Source organism: Monodelphis domestica, chromosome 1 (assembly GCF_027887165.1).
Source record: "Monodelphis domestica isolate mMonDom1 chromosome 1, mMonDom1.pri, whole genome shotgun sequence".
Lineage (NCBI taxonomy): Eukaryota > Metazoa > Chordata > Mammalia > Didelphimorphia > Didelphidae > Monodelphis > Monodelphis domestica.
The window spans coordinates 715279265-715299224 of record NC_077227.1 but is presented as its reverse complement, the minus strand read 5'-3'; the positions used below and the strand labels follow the sequence as shown (position 1 = coordinate 715299224).

Sequence of the window (19960 nt, the reverse complement as noted above, 5' to 3'; positions counted from 1 at the left end):
TTACTCTATTATTTTACGTCTTTCCAATTTACAGATGGGGTTTGGTTTGAAAGTTTCAGAAGGATCTGGTTTATATTTTTTAAATTGAAGTAACAATTGTTTTTCCAAGTTAATCTGTTCCTTTCACCATTTCTCCCAGGCCAGTGGAACAATTTTTTAAAATCTGTATCTCAGCATAGATCTACATAGTTCAGCAAATCCCTACATTAGCCATGTCTGAAAATGTGTTTCTCTTTGCATTCTGTATTCATCACTTCTCTGTCAGAAAGTAAATATGGTCTGTTTCATTTTCATTCTTTTGGACTTGTGGCTTATTATTGTGTCGACCAAAGTTCTAAACTTGTTCAAAGTTGTGTTTCTCTATAAACTGTTCTTCTGCTCACTTTATATCAGTTCATAAAGTTCTTCTTGGGTTCCATTGCCCATTTCATCATTTCTCATGGCACAATATTCCAACATACCTATTTCTATTTCTCTAATTATAAGTAATTTAGGAATTTTTTTTATGATGATTGATTGTTTGGATTCCTTCTTTTGAAAACTTCCTATTTATCTCTTCTGACCACTTATCTATTAGAGAATGGTTATGAATTTGAGTTAGTTTCTTCTACAAGTTGAAAAGGGGACCGTTATCAGAGAAAGGTCTTGCAAAGGTTTTTTTCTCCCCATTCCCCCCCCCCCATTACCCATTTGCCTTAAACTTTTTATTATGTTAGGTTTGTTTATGCAAAATATTTTTGTTTTTTGCAACTCTTACTTTCTGTCTTAGAATCAATAATAAGTATTAGTTCCATGGCAGGAGAGTGGTAATGAGGACTAGGCAATGGGGGTTAAGTGATTTGCTTTGGGTCACACAACTGAAAAGTATCTGAGGCTACATTTGAATCCAGGATCCAACTCTAGTTCTGCTTCTCTATCCACTGAGCCACCTAGCTGCTCCTCTGTAAAAAATGTTTTAATTTTATGTAACCAATGTAAAAATTAAATTAGTATCTAGTAATAAAAATATTATATTTTATGAGGTTTATTCGAAATCAAGGATACAAAATAATAAACCACGTGCTCAGGGCTGATGAGCCCAATTCAAAGCTTACTTACTATATCACTGCAATGACCATGCAGAGCATTGAAGAGAAAGAAGAGCAGGAGGTAGGCGTTAGTGCCAGTTAAAATACTAATTGTGATCTCGCCCAGGTGGAGACTCAGGTGAGATTATAGGGAATTCTGGGAAATACCAAGGACTTCTGGGGATTGAAATCTAGGGTTCAAAATCTCCATTTTACACCAAAATTATCAAAACTGTCCATTTTCTCATGTTTCTCTATCCCTTGCTTAAGCATGATCTCTCTTCCATCTGTAAATCTCAGAAGTAATTTCTTCTTTGTTCTTCTCATTTGTTTATGATAGGACTTTTTATGTCTAGGTCACTTATACTCTTGGAGCTTACTCTGCAAGCTATGTTGGTCTAAACCTAATTTCTGCCAGATTGCAGGTTTAGTTTTTCCAGCATTTTTGTCAACTAGTGAGTCCTTTCTCCAGTAACTGGGACTTGGGGACTCATCAAACCACAGGCTACTGGGTCTGTTTGCTGCCATATGCTGTTTTAGCTCATCAGTTGCACTGATGAAATCTCTCTTGATTAGAACCAGAACCAAAGAACTTAATGATTATCCCTTTGGAGAACTGATACTTTGAGGCCTGATACTGATATTCAAGTATCTCGTAACAAGTTTTGTTTCATTTTTCTCATCTTACATTAACTTAAAATTTGCATTACTAACAGCTTATTTAAGATATCACTGACTTTTAATCCGACTTAATGAATTGGCTTTTAACAGTTCTTTAAGTTTTATTTATATCATGAAAGGAAAATCCCTCCACTTTAATAGTTTTTTATCAAATAAATTTTTTATCATCTTTTGTTTTTACATTACTTACATTTCGCTTCCTCTTCCCCCTCCCAGATAAGCCATTCTTATAAGAATAAAGAGAAAATAAATATTTTGGCAAAATTAACCATTTAAAACAGCCATTTAAAAAGTATGATACACATATTCCAATAGAATTTTTTTAAAAAGCTTAAATATTATGTCATCCTCCTCATATACTCACATTTATTGCCTCGAACAGCATAAGCAAGTTTAAGTTCTGGATAAAATTTGCCCATCTGTTCAATCACTTTTCCTGTCTGAAGTGCCAGCTCATAAGTGGGTGAGAGACACAAACACTGAAAAAGAAAAGAAATAAAGACATGCTTCTGATCATTTAACAAAGTCATTCAGTAACAGAGAATTCCAAGGAAACATTTGAACCCAGCTTCCCAGACTGTAAATGACGATACACACAGTCTTCATTTCTTCTAGCTCCTGGAAGCCCTATAGTATTTCTGCATGGGAATTCTGATTCAGAAAATTGTTCACATCTGTTATTTTAATGTCTATTCAATGTAAGGTTGGGGCCAAAGAGCCAAGTCAGAGATAATGCTCCGGGGTTTCAGTTCCTTAACTCTCTACCCTTGACCCTAAAGGAAAATTATTTTGCATTGCCACAAAGGTTTATGGAGGAGTGGGAGAGATGCCATTATAGCTATTCTCCCTGTGGGTAGTAGTAGAAGAGAAGGGAATATGGCACTAGCCAATAGCCCAGCAACCAACCAGGCACATCTTCAAGATATGCTGGTAAATGTAACCCATATCCTAAGGAGCCTTGCAATATCTCCTGTCAAAGGAACTGAAACACCAGGCCTTTACTATCACATGACAGCATTTCTCTAACTACATGCTAGTCAGGGCACACTTACCCCCCACACCCTTACCTGGGGGTATCTGTTCAATGGTTCCACTTGGCTGAGCATAGCCAGGACAAAGGCAGCTGTTTTACCAGTACCGGACTGAGACTGGGCAATCAGGTTCTGTGGGCTAGGACAAGGCAGAATAGACATTTAAATCTATTAGGGAAAAAATTGGTAAAGGAAAAATCCTGCCAAATTCCTTCTATGACACAAATATGTTTTCATGCCGAAACCAGGTATCAAAAAACCTAGAAAAATATAAACCTATTTCCCTAATTAATAGTGTAAATATTTTCTTTTTTATCAGAGGACAACTGGGTGGCTCAGTGGATTGAAAGCTAGGCCTAGAAATAGGAGGTCCTGGATTCAAATTTAACTTCAGATACTTCTTAGCTGTATGACCCTGGGCAAGTCACTTAACCTCCATTGCCTAGCCCTTACCTCTCTTCTGCCTTAGAACCAATAGATAATATTGATTCTAATATAGAAGGTAAGGTTATAAAAAAAATACAATTTTATTTCAAACTTTTTTTTTTAATTTTGAGTTCCAAATTTTCTCCAGAAGTAAATGGCTGCAGTAACTGTATAATTGAAAGTCTGTTACCCTAAAAAAAGAACTACATTTCCCAGGAGCCCACTGACTTCCTGTCATTACATACTTCCTATAGACAGGGAATAAATATTCAATGGGCAGTCCTGCTCTCTCTTTAGCATGATGCTGCAAGCATGGTGGTAAGCTAATAAGCACAGGGGTTTTAAATGGGCTAATCTGCCATGGGCATATGGTTTTTATTATGCATCCTCTTTATTCCTTGATTTCTAATGATCATTAATAAAATCCCTTAAGATATATTATTTTTACTATTAAGATTTAATTTTAACTTTTACATAACCTAATGCTTAATAAACTTAAAGATCCCATCTATTGGGTCAAATACTCACTATATGTAAAAATTGCTGAGAAAATGTGAAAGCAGTCTGGCAGAAACTAGGAATAAACCAATATCTCGTACTATATGCCAAAATAAGGTCAAAGTCCATGATACAGAAACAAAGGGTAATAGGATCTCTGTACATAAGAATCCCTGTGGGATTAGCCAATATGACAGAAAAGGAAAATGACAAATGTTGGAGGGGATGTGGGAAAATTGAGATACTAATGGAGTTATGAACTGATCCAACCAATCTGGAAGGCATTTTGGAACTACACCCAAAGGGCCATAAAACTCTGCATATTCTTTGACCCAATAATAACACTACTGGATCTGAATACCAAAGAAATAAAAAAATGAAAAGGATTCATATGTAGCAGCTCTTTTTCTGGTGGTGGCAAAGAACTGGAAACTGAGGGGGTGCCCATCAATTAGGGAATGGCTAAGTAAGTTGTAGTAATGACTCTGAATACTACTGTGCTATTAGAAATGATGAAGCGCATGGCTTTCAAAAAACCTGGGAAGACTTATATGAACTGATAGAACTAAGAGAATATTGTACACAGTTAACAACATTAACAACTATCAGCTGTGAAAGACTTAGTAACTCTGATCAATACAATGATCCATTAAGATTCCAAAGCTTCATAATGAACAATACTATCTTCCTTCAGAGAGTTAGTATGATTGAAGCATTTTTCCCTTGCTTTTCTCCCCCTACAACATAGCTAATGTGGAAATGTGTTTTTCATGACTTCATATGTATAATGACTATATATGTATAATGGATATTGTGTTTCTCACTTTCTCAATGAGCAGGAGACAGGATGGAGGGAGGGAATTAGGAACTGGAAATAATGTTTAAAAATCAATTGGGTTTTTTAATAATAAAGTTTAAGGTAAAGAATGAGTACTCAGAACAGACTTATAATAATAGTCAAAGTTGGATTCTATAGCATTGCCACTTGCTACTTTTCATAAAAGAAGTGACCTTTAAAAGCACAGGATAACATGGAAACTACAGTTTCAGAGAATTGGAGTTTTCCATATACTTGCTGAGATTTTTCTAAAGAATTATTTCAATGGCGAACCTTTTAGAGACTGAGTACCCAAACTGCAACCCTCGTGCCACATGGGAGCCCCTGCCTTACCCCAGACTGGGGAGGGAGGAAGTGCTTCCATTGGGTTGTTGGCCAGAGGGGCAGGAGATGAGAGAAATGGTCTCAGATGTGTGGGAAGAAGAGGAAGAGAGCAGCCCCCTCCAGTATGAGTGCCATAGGTTCACCAACATGGCTCTAAAACATCTACTTTTCTTATAGGGGACATTATCAATGTTTTTCTGGAAAATAAGACAAAACCAAACACTGACTCCATGGGGTTTAAGGAGGATGGAGGGGGAATGAGCTCACAGAGCAAACCAATGACTAGGGGAACACAAAGCATAGGTCACTAGATAACAAGAGTTTTCTAACAATACAAACTGGATAAGGACTAGGGGATGGAGGTGGTCCAGGTCTTCCTGATATTCAGATATATTCAAACTAATCTATTATGTGCCCTATTGTGGCTCTTGACTGTGGCCCAAACCAGATTGAAATGTAAATGGAAAATACTTAACAAAATAAATAAAAATACCATGGAACATAATACTGATGTGCTATTTTTTTCCCTTTTTCTTTTTTTCCTTTAAAGCCTTCACCTTCTGTCTTAGTAGCAATTCTTAGTATCAATTCTAAGACAGAAGAGGGGTAAGGGCTAGGAAATGAGGGTTAAATGACTTGCCCAGGGTTATACATCTAGGAAGTATCTGAGGCCAGGTTTGAACCAAGGTCCTCCCAACTCCAAGCCTAGTGCTCTATTCACTGTTTCCTCATTGCCCCAATAAGTTGTTTTCTAAGTCAATAGGAAGCCTACAGGGATCCTAATTTAGGGTTTAGCCAACCTTCTATTTGAGTTTGACACCACTTCTGTGCACCATCAAGTGCTCCTATTAAAGAGTATATTCATTCTTTAGGGAGAAAACAAGGTCATAAATACAACAAAATTGTCTGCTGTCATACATGTTTCGCTGTTTTGGCATAAGTGTAAGTTGAATATTCTAGAGGTAAAATAGGACCAGAATACCTACTTCTAAAGAAGCCAAAAAAAAAGGGCACTCAAAACATAAGTGATTGGGAGCAGCTGGGTGGCTCAGTGGATTGAGATCCAGGCCCAGAGACAGGAGGTTCTGGCCTCAGATACTTTCCAGCTGTGTGACCCTGGGCAAGTCACTTGACTCCTATTGCCTAGCCCTTACTACTCTTCTGCCTTAGGACCAAATTCTAAGACATAAGGTAAAGTTTTAAAAACAAAACAAAACTTAAGTGTTTATCTGAATCAAGTTTTAACATTTAAAATACTAGAAGTGTCGGCAGAATTATACTCATTCTAAATCGTCCTGTCTAGAAATCATACTTCTTAAAACAACCTTTTCAGTTCTCCAGAAAAGTTAATGCCAGTGAAAAGAATTAAAGAAGCAAATTATAAAAGGGCTAAACTATAATTGGATACATACGGTTCAGCAAGCATCATTGGTAATGCATTTTCTTGTATTTTGGATGGTCGATTGAAACCCATAGCATAAACTCCTTGTAGAAGCTGAGGTTTCCTATAAGAATGACAACAATATGCATTTTTACCTATAATTGTCCATTCTAAAGGTCACTCTTCTGCTCAGCAGGTTAAAAACATACATCGTCATCTAGGACCCCTAGAGTTCATTACACATTTTACTATTCCAGAAAAACAAGTAGATATGCCAGTAATCTATCATAATTACCAAGAGATTAGGAAAATGCTCTGCTGTGATGAGAAAATGCATACATCTAGCTCTATAGCACTTAACTTTACTAGATTATATGGAACGCTAAATTCTGAACAAAGTCCCTGTGACTAGTAGGGCAGGGTGGACTTATGGACATTGCAGACCAGTAATAATTAGAAAGATAATATACTTACAGTCGAAGTTCTTCAAAAGACTTCACTGAATAGAGGGGGGAATTTGGATCCCGCTGCAGGACTTCCACCTGATTTGTGTTATCAACAAGATTATTTCTGATCAGCTTATTTAGCAGTGACTGGGCAGCTCTGTCCTCTACGGTAAAGAAAACAGCTTTATAATAACAATGAAAAATGATTCACGAAAGCCACAATGAACGGCCACAACACTTGTTCATACTTATCCCTCTCCCTCATCAATACTTCCTCCTTTTCTCCCCACCACTTCCACTCACATTCTCTTCCCTTCGTTTTCACCACAAATCCCAAACCACCAGAAGGGAAAACTGACAAAGAACAAGTACGATCATATGATACGATGATGTCTTAGCTATCCATATCTTGTCCCATGGGCCAGGTTTTTTCTCTGTGATATTCATCATATCCTCTTCTTTCCAATGACCTTCCCTTTCTTAGCATAGAGATATTTTTTACCAATAAGTCTAGTGTCTTACCAGGCAGTCAATAAGGATTTATTCATTCTTTATTATGTGAAAAGCACCTTATATAGTCAATGCTGGGGATACAAAGAGGGGCAAAAGACAGTCCCTGCTCTCAAGGAGCTCACAATCTAATGAAGAAAAAAGCATATCCTATAAACAACTGGGCACAAACAATACACATACAGAAAAAATTCAAGATCATCTTCAGAGGAAAGGCACTCGTTAAGTATTAAAGGGGATTGGCAAGCAGGCACACAATCAAGCCATGGGAGTGTCTTGTGAGAAGAATAACAAGGAGGCTGCAGAATGCATGGTGGGGGCTGTGGGGTGTAAGAAGAGGGAGAGGGAGGTGACAGTCAGGCTATGAAAGGCTATAAAAGTCAAACAATGGAGTTTTCTATTTCATCCCAGAGGTAATAAGGAACAGTTTTTTGTCATTCAGCTGTTTCAATTGTGTCTGACTCTTCCTGACCCCACTTGAGGTTTTCTCAGCAAAGATACTGAGTGGTTTGCCATTTCCGTCCCATCTCACTTGATAATGAGGAAACTGAGGCAAACAGGGTGAAGTGAGTTGCTCGGTGACTTGTCACACAGAGTGTCTGAAGCTGGATGTGAATTCAGGCTTTCCTGACTCTAGGCCAAGGACTCTATTCACTACACCACCTACCTGCCCCTAATAAGGAGCTACTAGAATGTATTGAATTTGGGGAGGGGTGTGTGTTTATGAGAGTGAGAAAGACAGATACAGATACAGACAGACAGTGGGATCTGTGTTTTAGAAAAATCACTTTTGAGGGTAGCTATGTGGCTCAGTAAATTGAAAGGCAGGCCTAGAGATGGGAGGTCCTTGGTTCAAATCTAGCCTCAGACACTTCCCAGGTGTATGATCCTGGGCAAGTCACTTTAACCCCCATTGTCTGGACCTCATCACTCTTATACACAGTACTGATTCTAAGACAGAAGGTAAGGGTTTAATTTTAAAAAAGAAAGAAAGAAAGATCAACCTAACAGCTAAGTGGAAGAGGAACTGAAGTTCACTGAGGCAAAGAAACCGGCTCTCAGGCTACTGCAACAATCCAGATGGGAGGTGCTGACAGTGTCAGAGAAGAGAGTATAATCTTGAAGCAAAAATTGACAGGCCTTCGCTGCTGACTAGAAATAGGAGGACGCTAGAATGAACAGGTGAGGAGGACGTCTCAACGAGTGGGTTTGAGGGATTAGAAGGGTGGAAGGTGACAGTGAAGAAGAAAGTGAGAGAAATAGAGGCATCAATTGCATTTGTCCTTCTCAAGAAATTGAACTACAAAAGGAAGAAGAGAGAGAGCATAATAGCTAACAAGGAGGGCAGACCAAGAGGAGGTTTTTAGAGGGTAGAGGAGGGAAGGGCATGTGGATGGTAGCAGGGAAGGAGCTGGTACACAAGGAAACAGTGAAGTGAGGAACAGGGCTGACAGGAAAGGCAAGCTGCAAGAGAAGGGAGGATGCAAAGGGATCTCTTGAGTGGGTACAAGAGTTTTTCTTGGCAGGAGAAGGGCCACGTCTTCATGTAAGACAGGAGAGGAGACAGTGACAAAAGGCACCTGAGGGATGTGACATGAGGACAGGAAAAGAGGCAGCTCTCAATAAATGGGCTTAATTTTCTCAGTGAAATATGAGGCAAGATGTTCAGTCTGGGGGAGGGGAGTAAGAGGAAATGGGAGCTATGGAAAGTTTGAGAAAAGAAAAGAAAGTTTGGTGAAATCACCGTGGCGAGTGAAATAATTAGTAATTACTCAATTAGGGATATAAAAAAGGATTTCCTTGCTGCCATGAAGGCCCAGTTGAGCCCAATCAGAACATTTGTATGTCTTACTTCAGCTTCATTTAGCAACAAATGAATGGGAGCATATGGTGAGAGCAATCCAAGTCCAAAGCTGGGAAGGGCAAGGTCAGAAAGAATAGGTGATGCTAAAGATCATCTCAATCTACTTTGGTCTTTTTTTTTTCTTTTTTTTAAACCCTTACCTTCCGTCTTGGAGTCAATACTGTGTATTGGCTCCAAGGCAGAAGAGTGGTAAGGGCTAGGCAATGGGGGTCAAGACTTGCCCAGGGTCACACAGCTGGGAAGTGGCTGAGGCCAGATTTAAACCTAGGACCTCCCATCTCTAGGACTGGCTCTTAATCCACTGAGCTACCCAGCTGCCCTACTTTGGTCTTTTTAAAACCCCCATTCTCTGTCTTAGTAACAACTCCAAGACAGAAGGACAAGGGATAATTAGATGGAGTTAAGCGACTTGCCCAGGGTCCCACAGCTAGAAAATGTCTCAGACCATATTTGATCCCAGATCTTCAGTTCTATCCACTCTGCCACCTAGCTGCCTCTCAATTTGGTTTAAATATAGGTTATAAATTCAGTCTTTTTAATGTATTATGATTCTATTTAAAATGAAGCCTTACACGTTAAGTCCAGTTCTCAGTAATAAGTGCCCATTTTAAATTTAAGAATTTAATTCAAAGAATCCTTTTATTCTTTTCCTACTTCAGAGTCATAGTTACCTTTCTCCTCTTCATCTGTCTTTTCTACATTATCATTGGATTTGACAACAGTACCTGAATTAGACAAAAAGTTGTTATTGAAAAGGACATCCTCTACACACAAGAGTTCAAACAATTCAGATCTTGTGACAAACAAGAGATATGAAAGACTAGAAAGAAAAAATGGTTTTCTATTCTTACCTCATCCCCACCCCAAAATTTTCTTGGCTGTTACTGTTCTATATAATATACCAAACATGATTATCTTATACATGATTATGTTTGCAGGGTCTTAAACAAAATCACTTTAGACATATAATGGGCACATAAAAATAAGTATTGTAATTATATATGTTTAAAACATCTCTAAAATATCCTTACCAAAGCCTTAAAACACTTATTAACACAATAGAATCCCATCACATTCACATAGTATAGCGATTGTCCAACTGATGAGCAACCCTTCAGTTTCCAATTCTTTGCCACTACAAAAAGAGCTTTCTTTGATCTTTTTTGAGGTACAGACTTAGTAGCGGTATGGCTAGATCAAAGGACATATTCAATTAATAACAGCTTTTTGGTCACAGTTCCCAATTGTTTTTCAGAATGGCTGGACCAGTTCATAGCTCTACCAAGAGGACATCAAAGTACCAGTTTTTTGCCATAGCCCCTTTAGTATTTCTCCTTTTTTTGTTCAACTTTTCAATCTAATGAATAAGAGGTGGTGTCTCAGAAGAGTTTTGATTTGCATTATCCACTTACATTCTTTGGAGTATTCTTCATTATTCTTTGGAGCATTTCTTTCACATGGCTATTGAGAATTTGGGTCTCTTTCTCTGAAAACTACCTAGTCATATCTTTTGACCATTTATGAATGAGGGAATGGCACTACTTCTTAAAATCTGACTTAGTTCTCTATGTATCTTATCTTAGAAATCATGCCTTTATCAGAGAAATTTCCTGAAAATATTCCCCCTCCATTTCTTGCTTGAGAAACTTGATTTCAAAATAACCAGAACAAGCATTCTTTTGAGGCTCACACATAGGTTGTTCTAGTTACCCTTATTAAAAAATATTGCAATTTTTTAAAACACACAACATTGACAGTTCGTTCAGTGATCAATGGCCACGTGAATATCTACATACTCATATTAAGATTTTCTTATAAAAATTTAGCTTAGTAGGTTTAAAAAAAACTGACATTGCCATTTATCAAATGCTATCCTTAATTAAAAAAAACAACTTTCTATAGAATTGCTATATGTTCAAAGAAAAATCTTGAAGGAAACCACATCTCATTTTTAGCTTTGTTAATAATTATTAGCTACTCACCATTGCTATCTGGTTTGACTCTCTCTTCCTTCAGATGTAAGTTGCTCAACTACATGAGGGGAATAAAAGGAAAAAGTATAAGGTCCATCATGTAACCAAAGATTTTTAACTGAGAAACTAAAATGATATCATCCCCAAATAGAGCAGATTTGTGCTAGGGAATGTCTTTGCTGAAAAGTTGGAGGAAAGAATGCTAAAGCAAATCTTCCCAAGTTTAGTGATGGGATGAAAAATGATTTTATAACAGTCCAAACTCAAAACTTTTTTCCACTTATGCTCCCTAAACAGAACTTATGACTATGCCAATTATTCCAAAAATATTTCTCTTACAATGACAAGACATCAATTACCTCTTGATCACATCAATTTCCCCATGGACCGAACTGATTCTGGAATGTATAGCTGACCTTCATCCTAACTTTCCAGTGGTAGTGCTATCATTCCATTGATCCAGGTTCACAATCTGGTCATCTTTCTTGATTCCACTCTCACTCACTTCTCACATCCAATCATTGGCCAAGTTTGGGCCTTTCTCTCTCATGAATGCTTTCACAGAGCATCACCTCATAGATAGCTGGCCTCAGACCCTTGTCACCTCCCTTCAACCAGTCTTCTTCTTCTTTTTTTTAATCTAATCCAGCCTATCCATTGCTGCTAACTTGGTCATCTGAAAGCACAGCTCTACGTCACTCCCATGTAAGAGGTTTCAGTGGCTCCTTACTGCCTCTTGAACAAAAACGACCACCACTCTCTTCTGTCTGAAGGGGGCTCTCAGGCATTTTTCTAAGCTGAGCACTGTTACCTGAATGGTCTACTTGCTCTTCTCTAGCCACAATGTCCAGATTCTCCCTCCAAGCCTTGGTACAAGTTACTCCTGGGTCTAGAATACTCTCCTCCCTCCTCCTGGACCCTCAGAATCCTTTATCTTCTTTTGAAGGATGACTTAAGGACCACCTCCTACAAGGGGGTTCTCCTGACTCTCTCTGATGTTAATCTCTTCTCCCCTCTGAATTACTTTGAATCTATCCCCTATTTAACTGTTTGAGCATGTTTTACCTTGTTGGTAGACTATAAGCACCTCGAGGGCAAAGACCATCCCTTCTGTAGCCCTAGTGCCTAACACAGGTACCCACATACGACAAAAGGATCTTAATAAACATTTGCTGAATTTAATCTGATGTCATCTGAGCTGCCATTTCTCGGATGGCAGACTAGCCAAGTGAAGTTAGTCAATAAACACTAAGCATCCGTTATGTGCAGGCACTAGACTATATGCTGGACACACATGAGGAAAAAATGAAGTCATGAGAGGGCTGGCCTCTTTACATGGAGGTTTAGGGAGGGGTTTTTGGCCCTTCCCTTCATCGCTCCCATCAGAGGGGCAGAGGCACTGAGGAGGAGGTGGGAGGCAAGTCAGCAAGCATTATTAAGCCCTAGCTCCCTGCTGGGCACTGGCTAAGCCATGGACATATAAAGGAAGGCAAAAACCAGTCCCTGCCTTCCAGGAGCTCCCAGTCTCATGGGGGAGACAACACGCAAACAATAATATACAAGCAGGGTGCATGCAGGGTAAACTGGAGCTAGAGTCACAGAGGAAGGTGCTGGTCTTACTTAAAAGGGACATACTGCAAAAAGTGAGATTTTAGCTGGGACTTTGAGGAAATAGAAATGAGGAAAGAGAGAGCTCCAGACATAGGAACAAGCAGCAAAAATATAGGGAGGAGTGGCAGGAGGGCCAGTCATGCTCAATTGCTGGCTATGTGGGAGGAAGCAAGGGATGCAAAGACTGGAAAATTTGAAGGGAAGAGGCATGAGGAGCTTAAAAGCAAAAAGGAGGCTTTGTGGTTGGTCCTGGAAATAAGAGGGAGCCATGGAGTATCCTGGGTAGGAGCACAATGTGGTCACACCTGAGCTTTAGGGAGATCGATCTGACCGTGGAGTGAGATGGCCTGGAGAGAGAAAAGGCTGAATAGGCAAACCAACCAGCAGGCTATTTCAGTGAGGTGATGAAGGCCTCACCAGGGCCCTTGCAACGTCAGAGAGAAGGGAGTGGAGATGTCACCAAGGAAAAATCGACAGGCCTCGATCGATTGGCAATGAGAAGGGAGAGAGTGGGGGCTTGAAGATGCCACCTAAGCTGTGAGCCTGAGCTCTAGGAAGAGGGCAAGTGTTCTGGACAGTCACAGCAAAGGCGGGAAACGGAAAGAGAATAGACAAGAGATGATGAGCTGTTCTGGACAGGTTGAATTTAAGAGGTCTATAGACATCCATCCAGCTTGAGATGTCTAAGAGGTAGGTAGAGATGTGAGTCTGGAAACCAAAACAGAGGTTGCTGTGGTTGTTCAATCGAATGTGACTCTTCATAATGCTGTTTGGGGTTTTCTTGGCAAAGATACTGGAGCAGTTTGCCATTTCCTTCTCCAGCTCATTTTATAGATGAGGGAACTAAGGCAAATGGGTTTAAGTGACTTTTCCAAGGTCACCAAGCCAGGAAACGTCTGCGGCCAGATTTGGGGGTTGCTTTCTTCAGTGGGTTTTTGTCTTTCACCAAGCTACTGGCTCTTTCTGTCATTTCTTTACCCAATTGTTCCTATACATTTCTTATTGGGTTTTTTATTTCTTTTCAAAATTTTCTAGGAGTTCTTTTGGGGCCTGATCCCTGTCACCCTTTTCTTTGAGGCTTCACGTTTCTATTTTGGCACTGTCCTATTCTGGGTTTCCATTTTGATCTTCCCTGTCACTAAAATAATTTTCTAAGATCAGGTTTTTTCTTTGTCTTCTGCTCATGGTAATTTGAAGATGCAGCAAAGGAAACCTCGAAGAAGCTGGAGAAGCAGGTTGTCCTGAAAACCTAGAAAGAAGAGAGTGTCAAGGAGAAGAGAATGACCAATAGTGTGAAAAGCTACAGAGAAGTCAAGAAGGCCCAAGATTAAGAAAAAACCACTGGACTTGGCAGCTAAGATTTAGCTTTGGAGAGAGTGATTTCAATTGAATAATGAGGTCAGAAGCAGACCTCAGAGAGTTAAGAGGCATCAACTATATAGGAAAGGTAGTCAAATTATATCAAGTCTAGAAAATAGCATTTATGAGCAGGAATGATTATAAATACGTTGCAAAATATTCTCCAGCTTATATGCCCAAATACAGCCTCAAATTCAAGAGCTACTCAACTATCATGCTAGGCACCCTAAAGTTCAGACTTGTGGGGAGCAATATGATTACTCAATATATTAAGCCATCTAAACACCCAGGCCAGAGATTAAAATGCAGTGGGCATATAACTATTATTTATCAGCACTATATCTGATCTTAATTATAATTATAGCTCACATATAATATTTACTATGTCCCTGGCATAGTGCTAAACTCTTACAAATATTAGTTCATTTGAATCTCACAACAACTTGGAGATGTAGGCAATATTATGATCCCCTTTTTACAGATGAGAAGACTAGGACAAACAGAAGTTAAGTGATCTGCCCAGGGTCACATAGCTAAAGTTTGAATCTGGTTTTGAACTCAGATCTTCTCAACTCCAGGCCAGCATGCTATGCTGGAGGTAGAAGATGAAATACTGACCTTATGTGAAAGGCTCTCAGCAACTTTGAGGTTTTTACATCAAAAGAAATCGGGGAGAAAAAAAAAAGAAATCAAGAACCTCTAACAAGAGTTTGTTTCAGTACCACAGTTCACCAGGTTCCAAATGTCTATCATAGCCTTTTCTGTTTCTTCTCCTGCAAAATACAGTTACTATTATTCACCATCATCTCCTATGTGATATCAATAGTTTTTTCAGACCCCCAGAAGCTTCGACAATTCAATAATTCAACAAACATTTGCTAAGTCCCTACTACGTGTAAAGCACTGTGCTGTGTCCGGCACTATGACACAAACAAAGGTGAACAGCCTCTGCTGTCAAGAACGCATTTTAAGGCACATAATTCAATATCTATGCATCCATGTTTTCTCTCCAACTGAGTGCAATAAAAACAATGTAAAGGATTATAATTGGGCTTAGTCAAAGAGCAGGTAGAATCCATTGGTCTAATATTATACTGGGCAAATCACCTCAAGAGAATTGGATAAAAATTCGAAGGACATGACAAAAAAGAGGGGGCAGCTTGGTGGCCCAGTGGTTTGAAAGCCAGGTCTGGAGACAGGAGGTCCTGTGTTCAAATGTGACCAAAGACACTTCCTAGCTGTGACCCCAAGCAAGTCACTTAACCCCCACTGCCTAGCCCTTACCTTCCATCTTAGAATCAATACTATGTATTGGCTCCAAGGCAGAAGAGCAATAAGGGCTGGCCAATGGGGGTTAAGTGACTTGCCCAGGGTCACACAGCTGGGAAGTGTCTGAGGCTGGATTTGAACCTCCTATCTCTAGGTTTGGCTCTCTATCTACTGAGCCATTTTTTGATGGGGACATAAGGAGTCAGGGTTATCTAGAAGAGGCCATGAGAAGTAGGGAATATGCCTACTCTCTTACTGACCTAGTAGACCCAGGTAAATCTGACAATGTACACCTAATGCTGTACAGGGGGGTGTCTCCTGGAGGGAGCCAGGTTTTTGTGAGCTGGGGAAGACGCTTTCCCCTCCGGATGAGGAATACTGGCAAGCAAGCAACCAAAAGGCATTTATTAAATGTTTACTACCTAATGGCAAAGAAGGGACAAAAATGAGCTATTCCGAAGAATTAAAATGACTCCAAAAGCGCCATCATAGCTGTGAATTAAAGTCCCCATGAAAAAGTAAGCTTTAAATCGTCCTCCAAACCCGGCCAGGATTGATAAGGGCTGGTGGGTGTTTAGAGGGGAGGGCCAAGCACCTAACTTCGTTTACTGATCGGTTGGGCATGTGGAAGATCCGGGGACAAGAGCCCCTCCCTCAGCTTCCCCTCCGTCCGTTCTGGCGTCTGTGGGAGGCGCTCAGGATGCCCCGGGCTGCCCTCTCCATCCCGCTGTTCCTTCCATAGAGTGCTGGTACTAGCCATTGGATGAGGGCGTTAAATAGCGGAGGAAGGGCGCCAGCGCACTGGCAGAGCACAAGCCCCCCACATCCTAATCGGGCAGTGGCGAGATCCCTTTCCCGTCCCCACACGGGAGCGGGTCCCACCAGGCAGCTGCCAAAAGGGGGGAGGGGCGCCCACGCCCAGGTTAGGAAATCACTCCTTCAACAGGTCCGAATCAGGCGCTGCCCTTAGTGGCCTCGGGGCCGGGGGCTTTCCTCTCCCCCTGCCCCCACTGCCTGGCGCCTGGAGGCCCTAGCTCGCAGCCCACAGGTGTCAGTCTGTGTGAGGAGCGCCCGCAGGAAGCCTCTCCCACAGACGCCGCCGGAGAAGTGACGGCCCGAAGACGCAGCTGGGCCTGGTATGGCGCTCGGCCAAGTGTTCGTCTCCGGGGTTTGATTTCCTTTCTTTCCGCCCAAGCAGAGGAGGGGGAGAGGGAGAGTAGCGACTCTACGCTGCGACACCACCTTAGTGCCGAGGTGGAGGCGCCCGCCCGCCCGCGATCCCGGCCCTAACTCCCCGCCGTTCGCTGCCCTCTCCCCGGGGCCCGGGCTCCGGACCCGCTCACCGACTCGGCCGCCGCTTCCTGCTGGTCCACCGCCAGGGCCCACGAGTCGGGGAGCCGGGGGCTGAGGGGCCGCCCGTAGGGCTCCAGGGCCGGCACGGCGGAACCCATGAGCGATGGTGCAGCCGAGAGATCAACAAGAGTTGGCGGCACGGCGGCGAGAGGGGCCGGCACTTCCGCTGCCGGGCGCCCGGCCCCGCCTCTCCTCGGGCCGGCTCCGGGCCGTCCTGGAAGCCACAAGCTCTGGACCACTCGTCCTCCAGCCGTGTGAGGGGCCGGGATGCGACCACACAGATAAGCAGTTAGAAAACCCAGCCGCCAACCGGCCTAGGAGAAGCGCTCCAAATCCGCCCCGCAACCACACCAGTGCCAACAAAGGAGCCGGCGCGGGCGTCCTCCCCAGATCTGCCCACGACGCGCACAAGCTGGGCAACCTGGGCACGTCACTTCGTCGCTCTTCGCCTCGGTTTCGTCCATAAACTGGGGGTGGGGAATAAAAGGTTAAGGATCTCAAGAGAAAGAATGGGGGACCAAGAGAAGGAAAGAGGCGTGGCAGGACCACCTCTCGAGGTACCCGCAAAGCAGGCAGGGAGCTTTGCAGGTGGAGAAACCGATATATAGAACAGACGACACAATAACACACAGCAGAGCACACCCTGATCAACCCAAAGCCTTCCAAAACTCACCATTCCACCAAAAACAGTGGGGGAGGGAGAAAGCAGCCTAGCAGATGTTTGGTGGCCTCAACCAATCCCCAGGGACACCTGACTTAAGATATTAAAAGTCCCATCAGATAGACATTTTGATTATATAAAATTAAAAAAGAGTTGCACAAAAAATTCAGTGATGATTGCATTGTATGGGAAAGGGTTAATTGGGTGAAAAAATCTTTTCAGTAAGTTTCCCTGACAAAGGTCTCAAATCCATAATATATAAGGAATGAATTCAAATTTATAAAAACCACTCCTTCTCTAGTAGATTAAAGATTTAAAAAAAAAAAACATGAATAGGCAGCTTTCAAAGAAAGGAATCCAAGTTGTTAACAGCTTATGAAAACGATTTCCTAATAACTAAAGAAAAGGGAATTAAAACAATTCTAAGGATCTCCCTCACACTCAACAGATTGGCAAAGATGTCCCCAAAACTGGAAAAAGATAATCATTGGAGCATTGAGGGAAAGCGAGCACATTAATATACTGTCTGAGGAACAAATCGGAGAGGATCCAGACATTACAGAAAGTCAATGAACTGTGCATGTTTCTTTACCCAGAGATGGCCCCATGAGGCCTAGATCTCAGACATCAAGGAAGATGAAAAGGAACCAGAATGTGCCCAAAATGTTGCAACCAGCTCTTTTAGTTATAGCAAAGCACTGAAAACAAGGGGTTCCCCTCAATTGAAGAACTGTACTTGCTACTGCACCAAGAGAAAGGATCAAAGGAAAAGCTACAGAAAAAACTTTAGAATACTTGTCTGAATGGATACAGAAGGAAACCAGCAGGACACATTGTGGTATGCTGAAGAAGCTACAAATAGGATCAATACAGAGAAAAGATTTACATGAATTGATGTGTAGTGAAGAAAAATAAAGAAAACAATACATACACACCAGGACAACAATAATGTTTATAAATATCAAGAACCCCCACCACAATTAAAAGTGAAAGTTGCCACCATACAAAGAACACACTTTTAAAATTGATCAATTTTGCTGATTATTCTCTTCTTTGCCTTTTTCTTAAAAAAAATTCTTTGTTATAGATGAGATGGTTCTATGGGAGGGGGAAGGGAGATGAAAACTGGGAAAATATTTGCAATATAAAACAAAAAGATAAATTGAACAAAAGATGAAAATTTATAAAATAAGAATATGCCTTTAAAGAAAAAAACTTTGAAAGATTTCAGAACTCTGATTTATGTAATGATTAATCATGATTCCAGAGGACTGATGATGAAACATGCTACCTCCACCCTAACAAAAAGGTGATGGGACACAAGATTCAGAATAAAACGCTTTGGACATGGGAATTTATTTTGCTTAACTAGTCATATTTTTTGTTACAAAGGGGTTTTTTAGAGAAACTCACTCTGATGACTATAGGATCACTTTTTCAGCTGCTGAAATTCTCAAAGACCAGTGACAAGGCTGAGAAGATAGCCAAAGCAATTAAATCATCAATACCTGGGCACAGCCAAGTAATGCTCTGAAAATGGTGAACTTTCCATTCCCCAAATGCCAAATGGTCAAATGATATGAACAAGCAGTTTTTAGATGAAGAAATTAAAGCTGTTAATAATATGAAAAAATGTTCTAAATTATTCTTGATTAGATTAGAGAAATGCACATTAATACAGCTCTCAAGTACCACTTCATATCTATCAGATTGGACAATAGGACAGTAAAGGAAAGTGATAAATATTGAAGGAGATACAAAATTAGGACCCTAATGCTTTTCTGGTGGAGTTGTGAACTGATCTAATCATTCTGGAGGACAATTTGGAACTATGCCCAAAGGGCTATAAGACTTTGATTCAGTAATACCACTACTAGGTCTGTATCCTTAACAGATTAAAAGAAAAAAGGATGAGGAGAAGGTCCTACTTGTACAAAAATATTTATAGCACCCCTTTTTGTGGTGTCAAAGAACTGGAAGTTGAGGAAATGTCCATCAATTAGGGGAATGGCTAAGCAAATTATGATATGTGATAGTGATGGAATACAACTGTACCATAAGAAATGATAAAGAGGATGATTTCAGAAAAAAACTATGAAGCCCTACATTGACTGATGCAGAGTAAAATAAGCAAAACCAGGAGAATACTGTATACAGAAATAGCAATATTGTGGCATGATCAAATGTGACACTTAGCTACTTTCAACAATGCAATGAGGATACTATCCACCTCCAGAGAAAGAACTGTTGGAGTTGGAATGCAGATGAAAGCATATGATTTTTCACTTCTGTTTTTTTGGGGTCTTGGTCTTATATGAATGAGTATTCTCTTAGAACAATACAGAAATATGCTTTACATGATAATATATGTGTAACCCAGATCAAATTGCTTACTATCTCAGGGAAGGAGAGAAGGGAGGGAGACAATTTGGATCCTATAACTTCAGAAAATGTATATGGAAAATTATTACATGTAAGTAGTATTACATGTAATTTACCAAAAAAGTTACGTTAAATTTATTTATTTATTTTAAACCCTTATCTTCCGTCTTGGAATCAATTTCTCTCCTGTCCAAGGCAGAAAAATAGTAAGGGCTAGGCAATAGGAGTCAAGTGACTTGCCCAGGGTCACACAGCTGGAAAGTGTCTGAGGCCAGATTTGAACCTA

The 19960-nt window shown here is 40.7% G+C and overlaps 1 protein-coding gene across 3 annotated transcripts in view; it reads right to left on the bottom strand.

Annotated features, from left to right (window-relative positions):
* The window catches only part of DDX19B (DEAD-box helicase 19B), a 42390-nt gene that overhangs the window by 12686 nt on the left and 9744 nt on the right, over positions 1 to 19960 (bottom strand). For 2 of the 3 annotated variants that reach the window (XM_007477516.3, XM_007477515.3), the window contains exons 2-7: positions 11049 to 11097; positions 9738 to 9791; positions 6721 to 6856; positions 6278 to 6370; positions 2816 to 2918; positions 2113 to 2227 (exon numbers count right to left, since the gene is read on the bottom strand). In XM_007477516.3, the coding sequence (XP_007477578.2) occupies positions 2113 to 2227; positions 2816 to 2918; positions 6278 to 6370; positions 6721 to 6856; positions 9738 to 9791; positions 11049 to 11097 (550 nt within the window). Of the gene's footprint in view, positions 1 to 2112; positions 2228 to 2815; positions 2919 to 6277; positions 6371 to 6720; positions 6857 to 9737; positions 9792 to 11048; positions 11098 to 16621; positions 17195 to 19960 lie in introns of those variants that run through there. The other variant, XM_001375578.5, reaches the window with a different exon arrangement.